At 51.2% G+C, this 21,311-nt stretch overlaps 1 protein-coding gene across 1 annotated transcript in view; it reads left to right on the top strand.

Moving 5' to 3' along the window:
* Positions 1-9,331, top strand: part of GGT5 (gamma-glutamyltransferase 5) — a 30,500-nt gene extending 21,169 nt beyond the window's left edge. The window contains exons 3-13 of the mRNA XM_047828267.1: positions 552-682; positions 1,590-1,685; positions 2,201-2,396; positions 2,994-3,151; positions 3,690-3,836; positions 4,729-4,865; positions 5,246-5,436; positions 5,841-5,947; positions 6,142-6,260; positions 6,369-6,479; positions 8,869-9,331. Of these exons, the coding sequence (XP_047684223.1) occupies positions 552-682; positions 1,590-1,685; positions 2,201-2,396; positions 2,994-3,151; positions 3,690-3,836; positions 4,729-4,865; positions 5,246-5,436; positions 5,841-5,947; positions 6,142-6,260; positions 6,369-6,479; positions 8,869-9,015 (1,540 nt within the window). The 3' untranslated portion in view covers positions 9,016-9,331. The remainder of the gene's footprint in view (positions 1-551; positions 683-1,589; positions 1,686-2,200; positions 2,397-2,993; positions 3,152-3,689; positions 3,837-4,728; positions 4,866-5,245; positions 5,437-5,840; positions 5,948-6,141; positions 6,261-6,368; positions 6,480-8,868) is intronic.
* Positions 9,332-21,311: the final 11,980 nt, after the last annotated feature.

Below are 21,311 nucleotides of genomic sequence, written 5' to 3'. Positions count from 1 at the left end.
CCATGGACAGATGTGGAGACTAAGGCCAGAGAGCATTCCCATAGACACTGGGGCCCTAGGAGGGAACCCTAGGCTGGGGAACCCAAGCCCCTGGTGGCAGGGCAAGAACCTGGGGTCACCTGAAAAAGTTCAGTCTTAAAGGAGTTGGGGCCCGTGTGCCCCCAGCGAGATGGGGAGGGGGAGCTGCCCAGGCTGGGCTCCTGGATTGCTGGGAGGGACTGGAGGTCTGGCTCAGGCAAATGAGCCAGGGCTGCTGGAAGGGCCTAGGGAATCATGACAGCAAAATCTTCTTACAAACTGAGAAGTTCCTTATATATGTCAAGGGGCATTGTAAATGGTATGACAATTTGCCATCTGTAGAGGGCTGTGGATCTGTGAGCAGCTGGACTTGAGGGGGCAGCCCAGTGTGGTCTCTGACCTAACCCAGGGTTTGGTGGCAGCAGAAGGTCACCTACCTGTCACCATTCCCTAGTAAATGCCAATCGAGTAAGCCCATGTTGGGAGGCTGGGGCAGGGGAGCCAGGCCTCTTACTGTATGCCGTGTCCCCCAGAACCATCCTCCAGCAACATGGCTCACCTGTGGATGCCGCCATTGCGGCTCTGGTCTGCACCGGAGTCGTCAACCCTCAGAGCATGGGGTTGGGTGGAGGGGTCATCTTCACCATCTATAACGCCACCACAGGTGAGTCCGCATGGGGAACCCCGTGGGGAGGATGGGCTTGTCCACAAGTGCTAACAGTGAGGTGCTTATAAACATCCCCAGCGTTTGCTGAGCTGTCCTGCCCACCCATGCCACTTCTTGGGTCCTCTTGGTGCCCCTGCCCTTCCCCCCAGCTTGTCTTTGTGAAGACTTCACGGCCATCTCAAATCTTAGCACTGTCAGGGAGGAGGAATTTCCTTTGCCCTTCAAGGTCCTTCTGGCTGGATTAAGAATTAAATTGACCTGAGAGAAATTAATAGGACAAAATCAAATTTAATTTCTGGGGAATCCACACAGACACGGAAATTCCAAAGACAGGCAAAAAGAGCTAAGGAGAAGGGGTAAGGGTCCAGGACTTCAAAAGGAAGGAGTGCAATTCACAGGAAGATAAAGAAGCGTAAATATTTGCTAAACAAATGTGTGTGGGGAGGGGGGAGGTCCTGGGAAACAATGAGACACAGAAGACTTTGACCAAACAGGCCTTGCAAGGTCCAGTCTACCTACCCTACCTCATTCATATCCTAATATAGTTGTCTGTGGTGATAGCTGTCCTCCTGGAGCTGGTCCTCTGTGTAAATTCTTTCAGGCAGTAGTGGAGGGGGTGGGGGAGGTAAAAAGCTTTTCTGGATTCTGCTGGGTTTTAATTTGCTTTTAACTCACAAATAATCTTCATGCCAAAGTGGCCCATCTTTGGGAAGCCTGCTCTTGGCCCCTACAGCACAGAGGCTAGTTCATGGTACAAAGAGAGAAAGTGAGGCCTAGAGTAGGGCCAGGGCTGTGGCGGGGCAGGGGGGCCGGGGGGGGGGGGGTGGGCGGTGGTTTGTGTGGGATGAGGCCTGGCAGCTACAGGAGTGCCCCTGAGCACTCACATGCTCTGCCCCAACTCCAGGGAAGGTGGAAGTCATCAATGCCAGGGAGACGGTGCCTGCCAGCTATGTCCCCCATCTGCTGGACCAGTGTGAGCAGGCCCAGCCACTGGGCACAGGTGAAGCCCTTGGAGGGACCACAGGCTCCCACCCCATCAGGCCACTGGGGCTGACCAAAACACTCCCCTGAAGGGGCGTCTTGGACAGGCTCTGACACCCTGGTACCAGGAGATAGCAGCTAGCTATGGAGGTCCTGACCTGCCCCCATGGAGGTCCTGACCTGCTGGAGTTGGGGGAGGGGCTCTCTGAGTAGGGGGTGGTGATCTAAGCATAGGAACCAGCCTAGCAAAGGCTTGGAGGGTTCAGTGGAGATGGGGTGGTGGGTGGGGTGGGGGTTCCTGGAGCCACTTTGTGCTGGGCCCTGAGGGAAGGCAGTGGGGAGCCATCGGGGTTTGAGCAGAGAGGATCATGGTCAGGTGTGGGCTCCAGAAAGCTCATTCTGGCTGCCACACCAAGAGGGCCAAGCTGGAGGGGCAAGGGTGGAGGTGGTGGAGAACCCCTGGGGCAGGCTACAGGGCTGAGGCCAAGGTGGGGGCAGCCTGGGGGCAGGGACACGATGCCACTTGCCTCGTAGGGGCCCAGTGGATTGGAGTGCCCGGGGAACTCCGTGGCTATGCTGAGGCCCACCGTCGCCACGGCCACCTGCCGTGGGCACAGCTGTTCTGGCCCACCATCTCCCTGCTCCGAGGGGACTACCGCATGCCCTTTACCCTCAGTCAGTTCCTGCAGAGTGACTTCCTACGGCCTTCCCTGTACATGACTTCTCTGAGGTGAGCACTTCCCCAGGGAGCCCCAGGGCTCCTGCTCATCTCCTGGGTTCAGGCTCTGGCCTGTCTTTGCCTGGCTCCTACCCCGGTTCTACCTCAGAGCCTCCTCAAACTGGAGGGTTGACCCTATGGTGGTATCGGGGGCCTGAAGGCCAGGAAGGCCAGTACTTTGCGGTTTCAGACTTTCAGGCTCCATGTGGCAGAACCTAATCCGAGTGGCTCAGGCCATATCCACGTGATGGGACTCCGGGGTGTGGATTTGGGCTCTGCCACAGTCCTCTGGCCCCTCTGGGCTTGCAGGAGGGCTTTGGCCACCTCCTTTGCCCACCCTGCCAGTCCACTGACCATGTCTTCCCAGAGGTGTCCCAGGCCCGACTAGGGCGCATACACTCCTTAGGCCAGGGTGACGGGTGAGGTGAGAGGCTTCAGCCCCACCCAGTCTTAGAGAAACCATCTCCCCTGATGTCTACACCAGGCCCTCAGGACCCCAGACCAGGACTGCCTCCCTTTAGGGTCTCAAAGAACCCACAAGAGCCCCCACAGGAGTGTGGCTGCCTTCCAGGACCCGGCCCCACCCTGAGTCTGCCCCCAATTCCCCAGGCAGCTCTTTTTCAATGGGACAGAACCTCTGAAGGCTCAGGACCCATTCCCATGGCCCGCGTTGGCTGCCACCCTGGAAACCGTGGCCACAGAAGGTGCAGAGGTCTTCTACACAGGGACGCTGGGCCGGACGCTGCTGGAGGACATTGCCAATCAAGGTCAGCTGTGCTGAGTTCCCAGAGCCCACAGCTCTGCCTGAGAAGGAGCTGGCTCTGGATGCTAGGAGTGAAGGCAGGCCCTTCCCTAATCCTTGCCGGAGTGTGGACCGCTCCCAGGACTTGGAGAGGCCATGTATCCAGGCCTGCCCACTGCTGGCCTCCAGGACCCCGTGGTCAGAGTCCTTGAGGAGCAGAGCTCCCAGAAATTAGGGCCAACAGAGGGGAGTTAGTGGTGGCCACAGTGGGCTCCTGGGCCTGGAGCTGTCCACCACCTTCACAGTCTGTCAGAGGCCACCTTGCCTCTCTCACCTTCCCCTCTTCTCCCCACCAACCTGCCTGCCTTCGGCCTCTGTCCACCCATCTCTTGCCTGGCTCTAGGGCCCAGCCCTGACGCCACTGCCCACAGACCTTCCATCACCCCTAGGGCTCTAGAAGCCTAGGGGATGGAGGAAGCCCCACCATGTGACCTGGGATCCGTGGCTGTCTCTCTGCCTCAGTTTTTCCATCTGCACATGGAGTCTTTTCTGTCTCATCTCAGGTAGCCAGCTGACCCTGCAGGACCTGGCAGAGTTCCAGCCGGAGGTAGTGGATGCCCTGGCAGTGCCCCTGGAGGACTACACCCTATACTCACCGCCACCACCCGCAGGGGGTGCGATTCTCAGCTTCATCCTCAACGTGCTCAAAGGTAAGAAAGACTCTCAGCCCTCCCACCCAGAGTCCTGCCCCCATTGGGAACTCCAAGCCCAGCGGTAGCTCGGGGCAGCCTTCCTTTTCCAGCTCAGCCTCCTCCTCAGACACCAAAGATGGGGCTGTGGAAACAGGCAAGATGCTGTGCTCTAGAGCCTCTGGAGCAGTCCACACTCGGGGCTTTGCTGAAGGGTCTGACACCATCCACCCAGTGAGTCCTCCCCTGCAGGCGATCCGGTCCCGGGGCACAGGAGCAGGTGGGCGGTGCAGGTGGTGAGCTGCCCGGCCCGTGTGTGCATCCAGGGCTGAGGCCTGGACTGTGAGATGGTGAAAGGGGGTCCTCGCAGTGTCCAGGGTTGGAGCTGCCCGAGGCTGACTATCTCAGTTCCCTTGGCTGCCATAACAGGTTACCGCAAATTTGTGGCTTAAAGCAACAGAAATCCACTCTCTCATAGTTCTGGAGGCCAGACGTCCAAAATCAAGGTGTCAGCTGAGCCATGGCTCCTCTGAGGACTCTGAGAGACAATCTGTTCTTTGTCTCCTCCAGCTTTTGGTGGCTGCCAGCACTCCCAGGCTGCGGCGACATCTTCCCAGTCTCTGCCTCCCGCTCACAGGGTCTCCTCCTCTTCTCTGTGTCTGTTTTATAAGATTACATTTAATTGTGTGATTACATTTAAAGCTCACCCGGATAATCCAGGATAATCTGCTCTTTTCAAGATCCTTAACTTAATCACACATTTTGCCATATAAGGTAAAATTCACTCTTTTGCCATATAAGGTACTATTCACAGGTTCTGGGGATCAGGACATGGACAAATCTTTTTTGAGGGGGGCCAACATTCCACCCGCTACACGGGGTCATCCATATCTGCACCCCCTCCCCTTCCCAGGGTTCAACTTCTCCTCTGAGTCAGTGGCCAGGCCCGAGGGGAGCGTGAACTTGTACCATCACCTTGTGGAGACGCTCAAGTTTGCCGGGGGACAGAGGTGGCGACTGTGGGACCCTCGGAGCCACCCGGATATCCAGGTGAGATGGCCTGTGGCTGGTGGAGAGCCCCCGTCCCAGCCCCAGGGCTCAGCGTGAAGGGAAGGCCAGGCTGTTCCTGGACCCCAAGAGTCTGGCTGGGTGAGATTGGAGGGAGATGTATGAGGTTTTAGGACAGGACAGCCTGGCAGTGGCCCAGGGCAGGGAGGGTGAGGAGGTCTGCGGACTAGAAGGGGACCAGAGTGGCAGGTGTGAGAGAGGCAGTGATGGCTCCATATCTCAGAGGGCCCGGAGGATGAGCAGCGTCTGGTGGTAGCCTGGGCTCAAGGGGGGTGCACGGGAGAAGGCCTCCAAAGGAGACCCTCTTCTCTGTGGGCCTACCTGGCACCTTACTGTTCCTACCATCTGCCCGGCCACCCCAGAACGCCTCCCAGGACCTGCTGGGAGAGGCTTTGGCCCAGCACATCCAGCAGCAGATCGACGCTCGGGGTGACCATCATCTCAGCCACTACAGCCTGGCCGGGGCCTGGGGCCACGGGATGGGCACAGCGCACGTTTCTGTGCTGGGGGAGGATGGCAGTGCTGTGGCAGCCACGAGCACCATCAACACGCCGTATGTTCCTGCCTGTTCCCAGGCCCTGCTCCTTTGCTCCCTCAGCTTGTTTTACGGGCCCCCTAGTCTCCCCTTGCTTGCGCCCATGGGGCAGTACCTTGATTTTCCCTTTGCTTCTTCTCTGTCAGAGGGGCCACACACCTCTGCCATTTCTGGCTGAAAGGCTGCAGATGGGTGGCCCTGAACCACGACCCGCTTGGGAATGAGCTTTACCCAGAAGGATGCCCTAACTGGGGGGCACAGGTGGATCCTTGGGGGGCAGTGCCAGGGAGAGAATGGCAGCTCCAGCATGCTAGAAGGCTGCCACTAAAATGAGGGACTCCTGGAAAGCGGTGCTCGACAGCTTTGCTGGTGTGGGAGACTGGCGCCCACAGCCCGAGCCCAGGCTCTGCCTCTGTCTGCAGCTTTGGAGCAATGCTGTACTCGCCACGCACGGGCATCCTCCTCAACAATGAGCTTCTGGACCTATGCTGGAGGCGCTCACCGGACTCCAGAGTCACCCCACTACCTGGTGAGACTGAGGACCCCACTGGCAAGAAAAGGGAAGGCAGACAAGGCTGGGCGATGCAGTTTGGCCCCTGGGCCAGCCCCGCTGCCTCGCCCAGCCCCTGTTTGCATAGCGGTGAATGGAGACAGAAATGGAGGGGTGGTCTGGAGGGTGCTGGCTGGAAGTGTGGCTGCGGGTGACACCCATCTGGCCTCTAGTTCCAGGCGAGCGACCTCCATCATCCATGGTCCCCTCCATCTTGATCAATGCAGCTCAGGGGTCAAAGCTGGTGATCGGTGGGGCTGGTGGGGAGCTCATCATCCCTGCTGTGGCTCAGGTGAGTCAGGGAACTCCTGGCTGGAACATCCCCCCTCCCAGGGACAGGGAGGGGCTGGTGTAGGGTGGCTGGTGTCCTCCCTTCCTGTGTTCTTCTTCCCTCCCCCAGGCCATCATAAACAAGCTATGGCTTGGCTTTGACCTGAGGACTGCCATTGAAGCCCCTATCCTGCATGTCAACAGCAAGGGCCATGTGGAATATGAGCCCAACTTCAGCCGGGTAAGGCCACTGTCCCTGACACTGCTAGGACAGATGCCTCAGTGCATGCTGCTCAAAGCCCCTGGTAGGATCTCAGTCGCTGAGTGTCTTAGGATGGGTACACTTCCACTTCCGGGGCCATCGCGGGTTCAGAAGCTCAGTCGGGGAGGCACCAGGCCAGTCTTGTGGCCCCCAAGTCAGAAAATAGAGTTTTGTCCATACTTCTCCCAGGCCAAGTACCTCTGCACCTTGGTTCCTGCTCTATTCTGTTCTCTCCAGAAGCTAGTTTTCCTGGCTGTGGTCTCTCAGACTCCCTCATGGTGATCTGTTTCCTTGTGTGATTTATAGCTTTCATGTGTGAGTTTATTTGTAAGGGTATCATTCCTGTGACAGTCTGCATAGGGATTTCTTTCTGGGGCATGGGGGTCGCACTGGTGCTGGTTCTTATGGACGTTTCTTGGTTTCCCCCACAAAAGCAGGTGCTCAGAGCTAAATTCTGTTGTCCAACTCCCTGCCCCCACTCCTCTGCCCCAAACTTCCTCAGAGTTTTGCTGGGCTGGCAGAAGCCTTCCCTTCACTAAGATCTCATTTAAAAGTCTGGCAGCTTTTCAAGTCTCCAAGCTTCATGCCTGGGGTCAGTTCAGCCAGCTGGGGTTAAAAGTCCTCAAAGCTGCCATTTCTGCTGTGAGCTGCCTCCCATGGCCCTTAGAACACTGAGGACCAAAGACAGAGGAACATTTACTCCAAGGGAATATATAGTCCCTGAGAACCTTGGTCTTGGGGGCTGGAGACTAAGGACTCTCAGAGTCCGAGGAGCTCCCTCCCTGTATAGGGTCCTCCCCATGGCAGAAGGACAGTGAGTATGCCCTCAGGGCTCATCTTCTTGGGCCCTCCTCTTTGACCCTTAACTGAGGTTTTCACTCTGTGAACATCAACTCCCTGAGGACCTTGTGTTCTGAGATCTCAGAGAATCCAGCAACCCATAAGGCCAAGATCCTCAGCTCTCTTGGAGAGTTAGAGTGTTGGCTATACATCCAGGGCCTTCTATGGAGAAAATCCTAGACCCTAAGTGGAAACCTTGAGTCTCCAAGGGTTATCATAGCCAAGGCCAGGGACTAAAGGCCAGAAGGGTCCTCCTTCCTGAGGGCCTTGGAGTTTGGCCACTAGATGCTAAGGAACAGAGTCCCTGATGACCACACGTCCTGTTGTGGCCTCAGCTATGAGGACCTCAGCCTTCAAATCTAAGGATCTTGGGCAATTGGTGCATCAGGCAGAGAAACATAACCCAAGGACATGGTGCTCTGGAGACCTCGCCCTACCACTGTGACATCAGGTTGGAGGCCCCGGTCTTGGGGACTGTAGAACATCAACGTCTTTGTAAATAGAAGTGACTGGCACCTAGGGTCAGTGGGCTAAGGTCCTTAGTCTGTTGGTCCAAAATGCTAAGTGGAAATGTGGGGCTTGAGTAGCACAGGCCTCTACACTCCAGGATCTGTGTAAAAGTTACAGACTGGTAAATGTGTAAGCGCCATAATCCTAAGGCAAGGTACTCAGTTCTTAGAAACCTACACCTGCCTGGATTTCTGACACCCTCAAATTCCATAGTCTCACTGTCTCAGACCTGAGCCACATGCTCTGAGCACCTTACCCTCAGGACCACTGGTGCCTTTAGCCTGGGGGTCAGTGTCCTTGGGCTCATGGATCTTCAGAGAAAACAGTATCTGAAAATTTGAGTCCTTCCTCCAGCTGATTCCTCAACCATTGGGGCCCTAAGCTTTCAGGGCCCGAGGTCCTAAGAAATTTACCATGTTCTTGGCAACCAGGATCTCTGGTCTTCTCATGTCAGTGTTGAGATAGGAGGTCCTATGTAGCCTGACTGTTGGTGCCAAGATCTTTCCTCTTCCATGCCCCAGGGCCCCTGGGCACTCCCCACCCCTCAGTTGGGCAGTTCCTATGTATGGAGGAGCTGGGACTCTGAGAAAGGTCCCAAGCTCTGCCTTAAGAAGGCTTTGCTCTCAAAGTCCTCAAAATTAGAGGTCTCGCAGTGTAAGTCCCCATAAGCCATTTCTCTGCCAAAGCCGCTGGATTCCTCATATGTTGCAGCTAGGCCCCTGGTATCCTCAGATCCAGGACAGAAGTGATCTTGCAGCTCTAGCTCCTTCTGGCCTGGGTGACATCCTCCCCACCATGCTCCCTGGAGCCTGGCTTCTCCACTGGGACCTTTGGTGGGAGGTCACAGGCTCTTCGCCCTATAGATGAGGCTGCATTAGCACCCTCCCATCCTCACCACCACTGGTGCCCAGTCCTGCCTTCCCCGTTGGGGCTGTCAGACCTCTACCCGGGGCCCTGCCCCCTCTGCAGGTGTTGCGAAGCTGCCTTCACCTGTGCACTGGCCTTCTCTCCTCTCCAGGAGGTGCAGAAGGGGCTCCAGGACAGGGGCCACAACCAGACCATGAGGCCCTTTTTCCTGAACGTGGTCCAGGCTGTGTCCCAGGAGGGGGCCTGTGTGTATGCCGCAACGGACCCAAGGAAAGGTGGGGAGGCCTCGGGCTACTGAGGAGACTGCTTCTGGCAGCTGCAATCCGGCCCACCGTCAGTGTGTGCTCAGGCTGGCCTTGGCTGTGGGACCCAGCACCCAAGCAAGATCTGGACCCTTCGGCGGAGGGTCAGCCTGGGCTGCAAGAGGTGGGGACAGGCTGGAAGATGGGCAACTGTGGGGACTGAGCCCTCTCCCAGAGTCCCATGTGGCCCTGCCCTGGCCCCCCCAAGCTTCCCCTAGACCTCTTACTCAGGACCGTGGCCCACTCTCCCTCCCCACCTGCCCCACTCCCCATCTGTATACCCTCTAGTCCAAGATTAAAGAGGAGGGTGGACCTCGGCATGATTTGGGGTGTAGGTATGGGAAGGGACCCTTAGCACACACACAGCTCTTACAGTCCTTCACCACACACCACAGTGAAGGTGTGGAAACCGAGGCCTAGAGACTGGCTGGCCCTGCCCAGGCCACCGCTGCTGGGCCTCTGCAGTGTGCCTGCCTGGGGCCTATCAGTGGGAAGGCAGGGCTGTGGCCTGGGGGTGTCTGCCCCCCAGGCTTGCCAGGCCTTAGGACCATCTCTGGATCTTGTCCTGTGTGCCAGGAAAAGGCTGGATGAAGTAGAACCTGGGACCCCACCTCAGCCCCCAGCCCCATCCATTGGCCCCATTCTCACCCTCGGCACTGTTGACATTTTTGGTGAAATAGTCTTTGTCGGGGGGCTGTCCCCACATTGTGGGATGTTCAGCAGCATCTCTGGCTTTTGCTCGCTAAACGCAGCAGCACCCGCTACCACCACCACTGGCCAAATCATCCCCAGTTAAGAACTGCTGTTCTGGACCCATTAGCCCCCCACTGCTGAGAAGGGCTTTGCCAGCTGCTGGGTGGGCTGCCTGTCCTGGAGGGGCCTCGCTGGACTGACCTGGGGGGTCTTACCCCACACCGGTTCCTGGGAGCACTTGAGTGTCGCCCAAATGTCCCTCAGGGGCATACCTCCACCTGGCAGGTTCTGGGGATCAGCTCTACCGCTGAGCCACGGACTCCCACCCTGCTCTGGAGTTTGGCCAAGCAGGGCAGGAGTAGGTACTGTTTCCATGGCTGCTGAGATAAAATACCACGAAGTGCTTTCCAACTACAGAAATCTATGCTCCCATAGGCTAGGAGTCTGAAATCAGATGATGGGGCCGAAAGCAAGGGGAAGCCAGGGACGAGTTCCCTCAGGGGACTCTCAGGAGAACCCTTCCTGCCTCTGCCCACTTCTGGTAGCTGCTGGTGTCCCTTGGTGGCCACATCACTCTAGGTGCTCTGTCTGTGGGGAGGTCATGTGGCCTTCTCCTCTGTATGTGTGGAAGTCTCCCTCTGCTTTGGGCAGGGCTGGGTGGAGAAGGCACCCTCGGGAAGTGTGTAAAGACACTTGTGGGCATATAGGGCCCATCCAGATACTCCAGAATGCTCTCTTGTCTCAAGATCCTTAACTCAGTCACAAAGGCTCTTTTGCCATATAACGTGCTAGGGATCGGGATGGGGACTGTTAGCTGACCACAAACGGGGAGAGAGGGCTGGATGGGGCAAGTCTCTGATCTGAGCCTGACTGGGAGGACAGAGGGAAGTATTCTGGCAGACTCTAAGAGAAAGGACCTCGGGGCCGTTCACTGCTGCACCCAGGCAGCCTGGGGGGCCGCAACTCCTCCTAGAGTCTGACTTTGGGAGGGAGTGGGAAGAAGGCTTTAGGGAAGGGCGGCTATGGCTCAGGAGTCAGGGGTGCAGAAAAAGTGGGCTCAGACAAGCAGGAGTGAGGCCGTTTCTGACCTAGTGGGATCCAGAGGCTGGCCTTGGCCACCATCCCGGTGGCTCTAGCACATCATTCACTGAACTTCACAGCCAGAAAGGATGACAGAACTTCTCTTCTCTACACTGCTTTTGAGGCTTAACAAAAGCCCCAGGCCCGGCTCTCATGGGCCCAATGGGTCTCTCCCTGAGGCTCAGTTACCACACATGAGTGATGGGTCCCCATCCCAGCTCTGTCTCAGGTTTCTGGGTCATCAGACCCCATACCCACACACCAGCCAGGGCCACAGGCACCTCGAACTCAACACACCAAACTGGAAGCCAGCTCTGAGGCAACCGGAAGCTCTCTGATGTCTACCTCTCCCCCTCCAGTCACCCGGTTTCCTCTCTCCGACTGCGTGGCTCAGCCCTGCCTCCATTTCCTTATCCTTCTCCACCTCCTTGTTGCTGCCACTGCCTCGATCTGCTCCCCACTCAGACAATGATGGGCCTTGGAAGATGCATACCTGATCTTGCCACGAGGCAGCATGGATTCCTCCTTGTTCCTGCTGCTCCTGGAGGAAGCCTGCTCTTCTCCCTCCCTGCTCCTCCCACCCTCAGGGACTCGCCCAGCCCCTGCTCACATCCCACCCACCAGTAATGCCAGGTAGCCACCCCCTTCCCAGCCCAGCAAGGGACTCTTACTGCTGGCTCTTTACACATCTTGTTACACAGGGGAAATCGAAACCAGGGTTGGGGTCCCTGGGTGGCTCAGTCGGCTAAGCGTCCGACTTGATTTCGGCTCAGGTCGTGATCTCACAGTTTCGTGAGTTCAACCCTACGGGGGCTCTGCTCTGCCAGCACAGAGTCTGCTTGGGATTCTCCCTCTCTCTCTACCCCTCCCCTGCTCACGCTTTCTCGGTCTCTCTCAAAATAAATAAATAAACATTAAAAAAAAAACAAAAACCAGGGCTGCAGTATCTTCAAAATAACATTGGCAGAGTACAGATGAGCCCCTAGAGCCTATAGCTAATGCAGGATCAAAGGAAAATTCATTGCCTTAAATAGTTGCATTAATAATAAGAATCAGGGGCGCCTGGGTGGCGCAGTCGGTTAAGCGTCCGACTTCAGCCAGGTCACAATCTCGCGGTCCGTGAGTTCGAGCCCCACATTGGGCTCTGGGCTGATGGCTCAGAGCCTGGAGCCTGTTTCCGATTCTGTGTCTCCCTCTCTCTCTGCCCCTCCCCTGTTCATGCTCTGTCTCTCTCTGTCCCAAAAATAAATAAACGCTGAAAAAAAAATTTTTTTTTAAATAAAAAATTAAAAAAATAAAAAAAAAATAAGAAGAATCAAAATGAATAAAGCATTTAAGTGAAATTTAGTGCAGGAACAATCAGAACAATCAGGAAAGCAAGAGGAGAGGTTCAGTAACAACTGAAGGAGAGACTGATAAATTTGAAATCAGAAAAACAGGTCAGAAAATGTTATTCAACTGCCTACAGTATAAATGAAAGAAGTGTGAATACACAAAAGAAGAAATGACAATGGGGAAATTAGCTAAGATACAGAGACAGTTAAAAGTATAAAAAACCTGGGGCGCCTGGGTGGGCCAGTCAGTTAAGCATCTGCCTTTGGCTCAGATCATGATCTTGTGGTTTGTGAGTTCAAGCCCTGAGTCAGGCTCTATGCTGACAGCTCAGAGCCTGGAGCCTGTTTCAGATTCTTGTCTCCCTCTCTCTGCCCCTCCTCAGCTCGTGCTCTGTCTCTCTCTAAAAAATAAATAAACAGTAAGACATTTTTTAAAAAAAGTATAAAAGATCACTCACCTTCGTCCAAATAAAGCTGGTAACTTTGATAAAATAATGTCCTTACTTTCTAGGACAACGTAAGTAGGGTTGCCATATGTGGGACATATACTGAAAATATTGTTGCTTATTCGAAATTCAGATTTAATTGAACCTCCTATACTTTTATCTGCTAAATCTGGCAACCTTAAACATAAATGACAAACAGATCCAAGAAGGGGCAAAGATCTAGATGTGTCAATGATCATTGAAAAAATTAAGAACATTGCAGGAACACTAGCCTACCTCAAACACCCTTCTAGAAAGTTCCTCAGGTGAAGTGTGTCCTGCCACTAAGGCCAGAGACCTGTCCTGCCAGTTAAGCTTCCACAATGAGGAGCAAGAAGGAAAATGTCCACATTCACTTTATGATGCTAGCAAAGCACTGACCCCAAACCTGCCAAAGCAAGCCACAGGCCAATTGTGTTTATGAAACTCAATCCCAAGTTCCTAAAGAATTAGCAGGGAGAATCTAGCAACACATTAAAGCAATAACGTGTCCTGCCTATCTCAGTGGTGTCGACACCAGCACAGCCAGGAAGGTCTTCTCTTGGTGTGAGTGTTACTCTTACCTCTTATCTTTCACCCAGGGAGAAAAGTCACAGGCTTATTTATCTCCATAGAGACTGAAGGAGCATTGGACAAAATTCAACACCCATTCTTGATTAAAAAAAGACACAGTGCTCCTGGGTGGCTCAGTGGTTAAGTGTCCAACTTCAGTCAGGTCATGATCTTGTGGTTTGTGAGTTCAAACCCCATGTTGGGCTCTATGCTGACAGCTCAGAGCCTGCTTTGGTTTCTGTGTCTCCCTCTCGGCCCCTCCCCTGCTTGTGCTCTGTCTCTCTCTCTCTCAAAAATAAACATTAGAAATCAATTTTAAAAATTAAGTAAACAAATCCACCAAATTTTAAAACAAATTATAAGCATACAGCTGTTAAACATGCAGCTGTTAAGCATATGCTGTTAAAGCAGCATGTGAATAAAGCTAAGAAATCAACCACAATACAAACTCCACAGAGAGATGTAAATAAATACGGAAATCTTGTCTCTAGCAGACAAGGAGCATTTCAAAGCAGTAAGAAAAAGATTATTAGCCATACCTATCTGACCAAATGGGTAGCCATCTAGGCAAATAATGAAGGGGGATCCCTGCCTTTTTATTTACATCAAAATAAATTCCAGTCAGATCAAGATTTAAGAGTAAAACCATATCAATATAAAACAAAATACAAAAACAAAACCAAAGAAAACCACAGGGGCGCCTGAGTGACTCAGTCGGCCAGGTGTCTGACTTTGGCCCGGGTCATGATCTCGCAGTTTGTGGGTTCGAGGCCCACGTTGGGCTCTGTGCTGACAGCTCAGAGCTTGGAGCCTGCTTCCGATTCTGTGTTTCCCTCTCTCTCTCTCTCTGCCCCTCCCCTGGTATTCTCTGTCTCTATCTCTCAAGAATAAATAAACATTAAAAAAAAAATTTTTTTAACACAAAGAATAAAGGGAAATTTATTTATACTCTTAGAGTAGGGAAAGCCTTTTCAGGCATGGCATAAAATCAAGAAGTTGTGAAAGAAAAAAAAAAAAACACCAAAAAAAAGATACATTTGAACACAGAAAAAGTAAAAATTTTGAGTGGAAAACATCTTAAAAGACCAACGGACAGTTGCAACACACAAATGGATCTAAAGAGTATAGTGCCAAACAAAATAAGTCAGAGAAAGACAAATGCCATATGATTTCTCCCATGTGAGGAATTTAAGAAGCAAAACAAATGAACAAAGGGGAAAAAAAGAGACAAACCAAAAAACAGACTCTTAACTCTAGAGAACAAAAGAGTGGTTAGCAGAGGGGAGGTAGGTGGAGGGGTGGAGGAACTAGGTGATGGCAGGAAGGAACGTGCTTATCGTGATGAGCACAGGGTGATGTATAGAATTATTGCATCACTATATTGTACACCTGAAACTAATATAACACTGTATGTTAAATACCCTGGAATTAAAGAAACATCTTAAAAATAAAAAATAAAAATAAATTAGAAAAGACCAGGGAAAAACTTGGGAAAAATCGTTTCTACAAAAAATATAAGGGGCTGGTTTCTTTAATATTTAAATACTTAAATACTTAATATCAAAGAGCAAGTATCCAGTAGAGAGATGCACATTAGACCACAGAAAGAGAGCTACAAATGGCCGCTTCAACATAGAAAAAGTTGCTTAACCTCACTCATGAGTAAGCGTGGCCAATAAAAACAGTGAGACCCCCACAGGGACAAAGTAAATAACTCAGCTCAGAAGGCTTCCTCTGTGAATTCTTCCCACCACTGATGGAGGGAAACACATCAGTCTTACACAAACTTCCAGAGAACAGAAAAGAGGAAACATTGCCCAAGGCTTTAAATGAGGCCAGCGTCATCTTGAGAACAAAATCTGACAAAGACATTTCGAGCAGTGAAAAGTAGAGGGTGATTTCATTCATGAACGGAAATGCAAAAGTTCCTAAATGAAAGACAAGCAAACCAAATCACTCCCAATTTGGGTTTATTCTGGGAGTGCAAGATTGGTTGAATATGAGAAAATCAAGCAATGCAATTCATTGCACTAATAGCCTAACAGAATAAAGGAAAAAAAAAAAAAAAAGGATTGACCATCTCAATACATGCAGAAGAGAGTTTGATAAAATTTCCCAACTTGCGGGGCGCCTGGGTGGCGCAGTCGGTTGAGCGTCCGACTTCAGCCAGGTCACGATCTCGCGGTCCGTGAGTTCGAGCCCCACGTCGGGCTCTGGGCTGATGGCTCAGAGCCTGGAGCCTGTTTCCGATTCTGTGTCTCCCTCTCTCTCTGCCCCTCCCCCGTTCATGCTCTGTCTCTCTCCCAAAAATAAATAAACGTTGAAAAAAAAAATTTAAAAAAAAATTTCCCAACTTGCACTCACAATAAGAACCCTTGGTAACTGTAAATTGAAAAAAAAAAACCTCCTTAACCTGATAAGTCACAGCTGCAGAACCTTACAGTAAACATCATACTTCATGGTAAAACACAAAAAGCCTTTTTTTTTGAGATGGAAGGCTCAATCCCTTTGAGACCAAGATAAGCATGGCCAGCTTTCATCATTTCCTTTCATCTGTGTAAGTTTTCACCAGTGTAATAAGGTGAGGGAAGAAAAAATAAGGCATAAAAATTGGAAAGGAGAGCATAACGCTATATAGCTGCTCTACAGATAAACCATTAGAAATAGGCGAATTTAACACAATTGCTGGAATCAAGGAAAATACACAAAAAACCAATGGTATTTCTACATACCAGCCACAAATTATTTTTTTTAATAATTTTTTTAAATGTTTACTTATTTTTGAGAGAGAGAAAGACAGAGTGCAAGCGGCAGAGAGGCACAGAGAGTGCGACATAGAAACCGAAGCAAGGCTCCAGGCTCTGAGCTGTGAGCACAGAGCCCATCACGGGGCTCCAACTCATGAACCATGAGATCACGACCTGAGCCAAAGTCAGACGTTTGACTACTTAACTGACTGAGCCACCCAGGTGCCCCAAAAAACATCTTTTGGAACAGAAATCATAAAAGCATAAACAAAATCAAAGCCTAAAAATGAAACTAACATTAGTATGCAAGGCCTCTACAATGAACATTATAAAATAGAATCGAGAGAATATAAAAAAACCTAAATAGGGGCCACCTGGGTGACTCAGTTTGTTGAGAGTTCGACTTCGGCTCAGATCATGAGTTTGAGCCCACATTGCATTTGTGCCAGCCTGTCAGCACAGAGCCTGCCTCAGATCCTTGGCACCTCCCGCCCTCCCTCCCCCCCCATCTCACTCTCTCTCTCTCAAAAAATAAATAAAGCATTTAAAAAGACCTAAATAAATGGAGAATTATACTATGTTCATGGACTAGAAGGCTTAATGTTGTGAAGATGCCCATTCTCCCCATATTCATCTATAGAGTCGGTGCAACCCTAATAAAAATCCTGGAAGACTTTTTTGTGGAAATTGGTAAGCTGATTCTAAAATTCGTACGGAAACACCAAGAACCAAGACTAGCCCAGGCAATTTTGAAGAATAACCTAGGGGCGCCTGGGTGGCACAGTCGGTTAAGCGTCCGACTTCAGCCAGGTCACGATCTCGCGCTCTGTGAGTTCGAGCCCCGCGTCAGGCTCTGGGCTGATGGCTCAGAGCCTGGAGCCTGTTTCTGATTCTGTGTCTCCCTCTCTCTCTGCCCCTCCCCCGTTCATGCTCTGTCTCACTCTATCCCAAAAATAAATAAACGTTGAAAAAAAAAAAAAAAAAAGAATAACCTAAATGGAGAACTCACATTACCAGATATCAAGAATGAGCTACGCAATTAAGTAATTATATAACTGGTAAGTAAGGCAATTTGGTATTGGTGAGAAGATAAACTGGGCAATAGGACAGAACAGAGAGTTACCGTATCTCTGATAGAAGGTTCACAGCAGTGCAGAGGGGAAAGGATGCTCTTTCAACACATGGTACTGAGTCAACTGGATATCCACGTGAAGAATGTGTATCCTGACCCCTCCTACCTCACACCGTGCACAATCTATTCCAGATGGTTTGCGGATCTAATTATGAAGTATGAAGCAATCATGCTTTCATAGGAAAACATAGGACAGCTTTGTGACTTTGGAGTAGTCAAGTGTTCTTAAACAGCACGTAGAACTGACTATAAAAGAAAAACCTTGATAAACTGGACTATATTAAAGTGAAGAATTTCTGTTCAACAACAGACATCCTCAAAACAGATAAAGGCATTAAAACAGCAACTCACATAGTGGGAGAATATTTACAGTGTTTACATCTGACAGCAAACTCTTATCCAGAAAAAAGAATTTCTATGAATCAATTTGAGAAATTCAGGTAACCCAACAGAAAACGGGCAAAGGACTCGAATAGGCACCTCACAGAAGAGGTGCTCCAGATGGCCAATGAACATATGAAACGTGTATTGCTTCACTAGTGTCAGAAAAACGCAAAATCAGTTCACAGTGTGCTGCCAGAACATACCTCTCAGAGTCACCAAAATGAAAAGGACTGAAAATACCGAGTGTTGGCACAGATATGGCAAGATGGAACTATCATACGCTGCCAGTGAGAATGTCAATTGGTAAAATCACTTTGGAAAGTGGGTATTATCTGCTGAAGCTACCACACACATAGTTCATGCCCAGCAATGCTGCTCCTGGGAACATGCCCAACATAAATTTATATATGTACGCATCAAAAGACACATACAAGAATGTTCACAGCACTAGCCCTTATAGCTCCAAATTGGAAACCAACCCAGTGTGCCTCAGCAGGAAAATGGATAAACAAATTCATTTGATGGACTAATACTCAGGAAAAAAAAGTCAAGTGCAGCCTCATACCTCAACATGATTGAATCTTTTAAACATGCAAAAAAGCCAGACATAAGAGAGGATCTGCTCTATGATTCCATCTATGTAAATTACAAAAACGCTCAAAACTATTTTATGGTGTGAGAAATCCGTGGCTAACCTGGGAAGGAGGGGGAGGGCAGTGACTGACAGAGAATGGTGGCAGGCCAAGGGTTGGTACTGTGCAATTTCTTGACCTGAGTGGTAGTTAACTGGGCATGTTCACTTTGGATTAATTCATTGGGCTGTACCCTGAGCTTTCTTGCCTACAACTTAAACTTTATTTATCAGGGTTCCATCAGAGAACCTGCAACTATGGGAGCTGGCCAAGGAGTCTCTGTAAGGCTGTTGTTTTCCACCTGATGTTGGAGCTGGAGGTCCATGTGGCCGAGCGTCTGGAAAAAAAGGTGGCGTTAAGTGGAGGAGAGGATCCAGAACTAGCTGGTAACCCAGGAGTTGACTGGAACCCACACGGACTGGCTGAAACCCAAGACCCTTCTTGTTGCCAAGGGCGATGAAGATTTCCTGCAGAAGCTGGACCCCTTTGTCAGACATCTGGCCCAGGAGTCGGGGAAGCTCAAGGTGGCCTGAGGACAAGTGGAACAGCTGTACCCATGACCTCTGCTGGAGCCGACAAGCTGAGTCAGCAGATAAGCCCTGATGAGTCTGAGTTGTGAACAACGTTGCTGATTCATTTCCCCACTGTAAATCTTTCATGGAAATCTCTCTTGTGGTCCACCCTGCCTGGAAACACACATGGAAGGGAATTCTGGGAATGTCGTTCAGGGAAAGAAAGCTCAGTGGGCCTCGCAACACGTCTCGTCCATCTGGCAAAGAGCGAAAAATGCAAAGGCTCCTTATGCTGTTGAGGGTGTAGAGGACTAGGCTCCGTCAGTAGGTTGGTGGTGTCAACGAGCACAACTCGAGGCACAACTCAAGGAGGAAAATGCACGCACTGCTGAGCCAGTCAATTCATCCTCTGGTGTGAATTTCTCCTCTGAGTCAACCTGAACTTATTTACAAGGCGCAACAATGTTTGTGGAAGCAAAAGACTGAGCACAGCTTAATGCCCACAAACTGGGGACTCGTTAAGTAAACTGTTCTGTTTGAATTTTTTATTTTTAATTGTAAAATACAGAAATACATAAAGTTAATCACCTTGACCATTTACAAGTGGCCGGTCCAGTGGCATTAAGCACGTTCACACTGCTATACAGCCATCCCCCTCTCCCATCTCTAGAACTTTGTCGTCTTCCCAAACTGAAACTCTGTCCCCGTTAAACACTAACTCCACGCTCCCCCTTCCCAGTCCCTAGTCCCTAGTAACTTCTGTTCTACTGTCTGTCTCTGTGAATTTGATGACTCTGGGAACTTCATATGAGTGGAATTGTACAGTATTGTCCCTTTGTGCCTGGCTTATTTCACCAAGTATTAGGTCTTAAAGCTCATCCATGTTACAGCATGTGAATAACATGCCACTATATGGATGGACCATATTTTCTCTACCCATTCACCCATCAATGGACACGTGGTTGCTTCCACTTTTTGGCTATAGTGAATAACGCTGCTATGAACATTGGTGTATCTGAGGTGGGTTTTTTTCTTAATTTGTTTTTAGTTTTTGTTAAGTTTATTTATTTATTTTGGGAGAGAGAGAGTGCACAAGCAGGGGAAGGGCAGAGATGGAGAGAGAGAGAAGCCCAAGCAGGCTCCACATCGTCAGCGCAGAGCCTGATGTGGGGCTCGAATTCATGATCTGTGAGATTGTGACCAGAGCCAAAACCAACAGTCAAATGCCTAACTGATTGAGCCACCCAGGTGCCCCTTCGTGTCTATAGTATTTATTTTCAACAGTAATGAAAAGTGTAAGGCCATCTTTTCGCACCTCTGCCTCTGGTGTATAGAGAAACCAACGGCTGGAACAAATGGACCCCAAAAATGTATTAAGGTTTAATTACAAGTTTATTCCTTGTTCCGGTAGCAGTATTGGATGGTAGCAGTTCCGGTGAGCAGGTCAGTGACAGAGGGAGAGGGTTCCCTGCCACATGCTGGGGACCCACTTTGTCCCAGGGCCAGGGCCACCTTTGCATCAGAGGGAGCAGCAGAGAGATCCTGGAAGGGTACCAGTGGGGAGTGTTATGGTTCAGGCCTGGAAGTGTCCTGCCCTTTTCTGCTGGCTTTGCACAAGCTAGAACTCAGTCACGTGACCACCCCCAATTGCAAAGGAGGCTGGGAAATGTAGTGCAGCATGCGGCCCTGACGAGGCACCTGGGGGGTTGTGGACTCCTCTGCTGCTAGTAGGCACCTACTCAACTTCACTCCCCTAATGGCTTTTGTCCTTTTAAGTTCGGCTGAAATGGGACTCCTCCAGGAAGCACCTCTTGATCTCCCACTCCGGAGATGTGCTGCACTGAGCACCCCTTCCCCTCTGAGCAGCCACTGGACTGTGAGCTCTGAGGACAGAAGTGGTGCAGAGTAGGCCCTCAGTCACCCCAGGGCTTGTGGGAGGAACCAGCCTGGCCAAGGAAGGGGTCCTGCTCCCCACTGTGCTGTATCTGTTCCTTGGCCCTGAGTTAATGGAAGGGCAGGAGGAGAAGCAGACACTTCCCCCATCTTAGTCCTGTGGCCCCTGCTAGGGCCCGTGGGCTTATGTAGTTCCCACTCTTGTGAACACCTAGGCCTGGCTCTGGCACCCTTTGCTCTGTCCCTCAGCCCAGGGGTGTTACTGCCTCACCAGCTACTTGATTTCCTGACTCTCCCATCACTTGTTTCTAGGTCCCTGGATTACTGCCCCTGCCCCCCTCTGCTCCAGAGCCCGACTAGTACAAAAGGTAGGGGACTGGCCATTGGGTTCTGATGCCCTGGGACTGTGGTTTGGGGAGACCACTTCTCTGAGGCAATGGTTCCCTGACTTTAATGTCTCTAAAGGAAGTCTGTGGGGGCTATGGAATCTTCCCCCTCACACAGGCCCAATAGTACCCGACTCCCTACAGGCCCCCGGGAAAACCCATCAGGTGTTGGGGCTTCCCAGCCTGGCCTGTCCCTGGCACTGGGAATTCCTGATGTCTGGGGCCAGGGCCACAGACAGGGCACCCCTTCTCCTGCTGGGGAAGGGTGGAAGCGGCTCCAGGGCCCAACCTGGAGGGATGAATGAAGGGTACAGGAATGTAGGAATGTAGAAACATTGGGAAGCCCAAGGGAGTTCATGTTTTACTCTTAGGATAATGTCCAACCACCATTGCCTGGTGGGAGAAGCGTCACTATTCTTCAGACCAGACTCCACTTCTCTTCCTCTGAGCCTCTGCCCAGGC

This window comes from Prionailurus viverrinus, chromosome D3, assembly GCF_022837055.1.
Source record: "Prionailurus viverrinus isolate Anna chromosome D3, UM_Priviv_1.0, whole genome shotgun sequence".
Lineage (NCBI taxonomy): Eukaryota > Metazoa > Chordata > Mammalia > Carnivora > Felidae > Prionailurus > Prionailurus viverrinus.
Note: the sequence above shows the minus strand (reverse complement) of the source record. Positions and strands in the feature narration are given on the sequence as shown.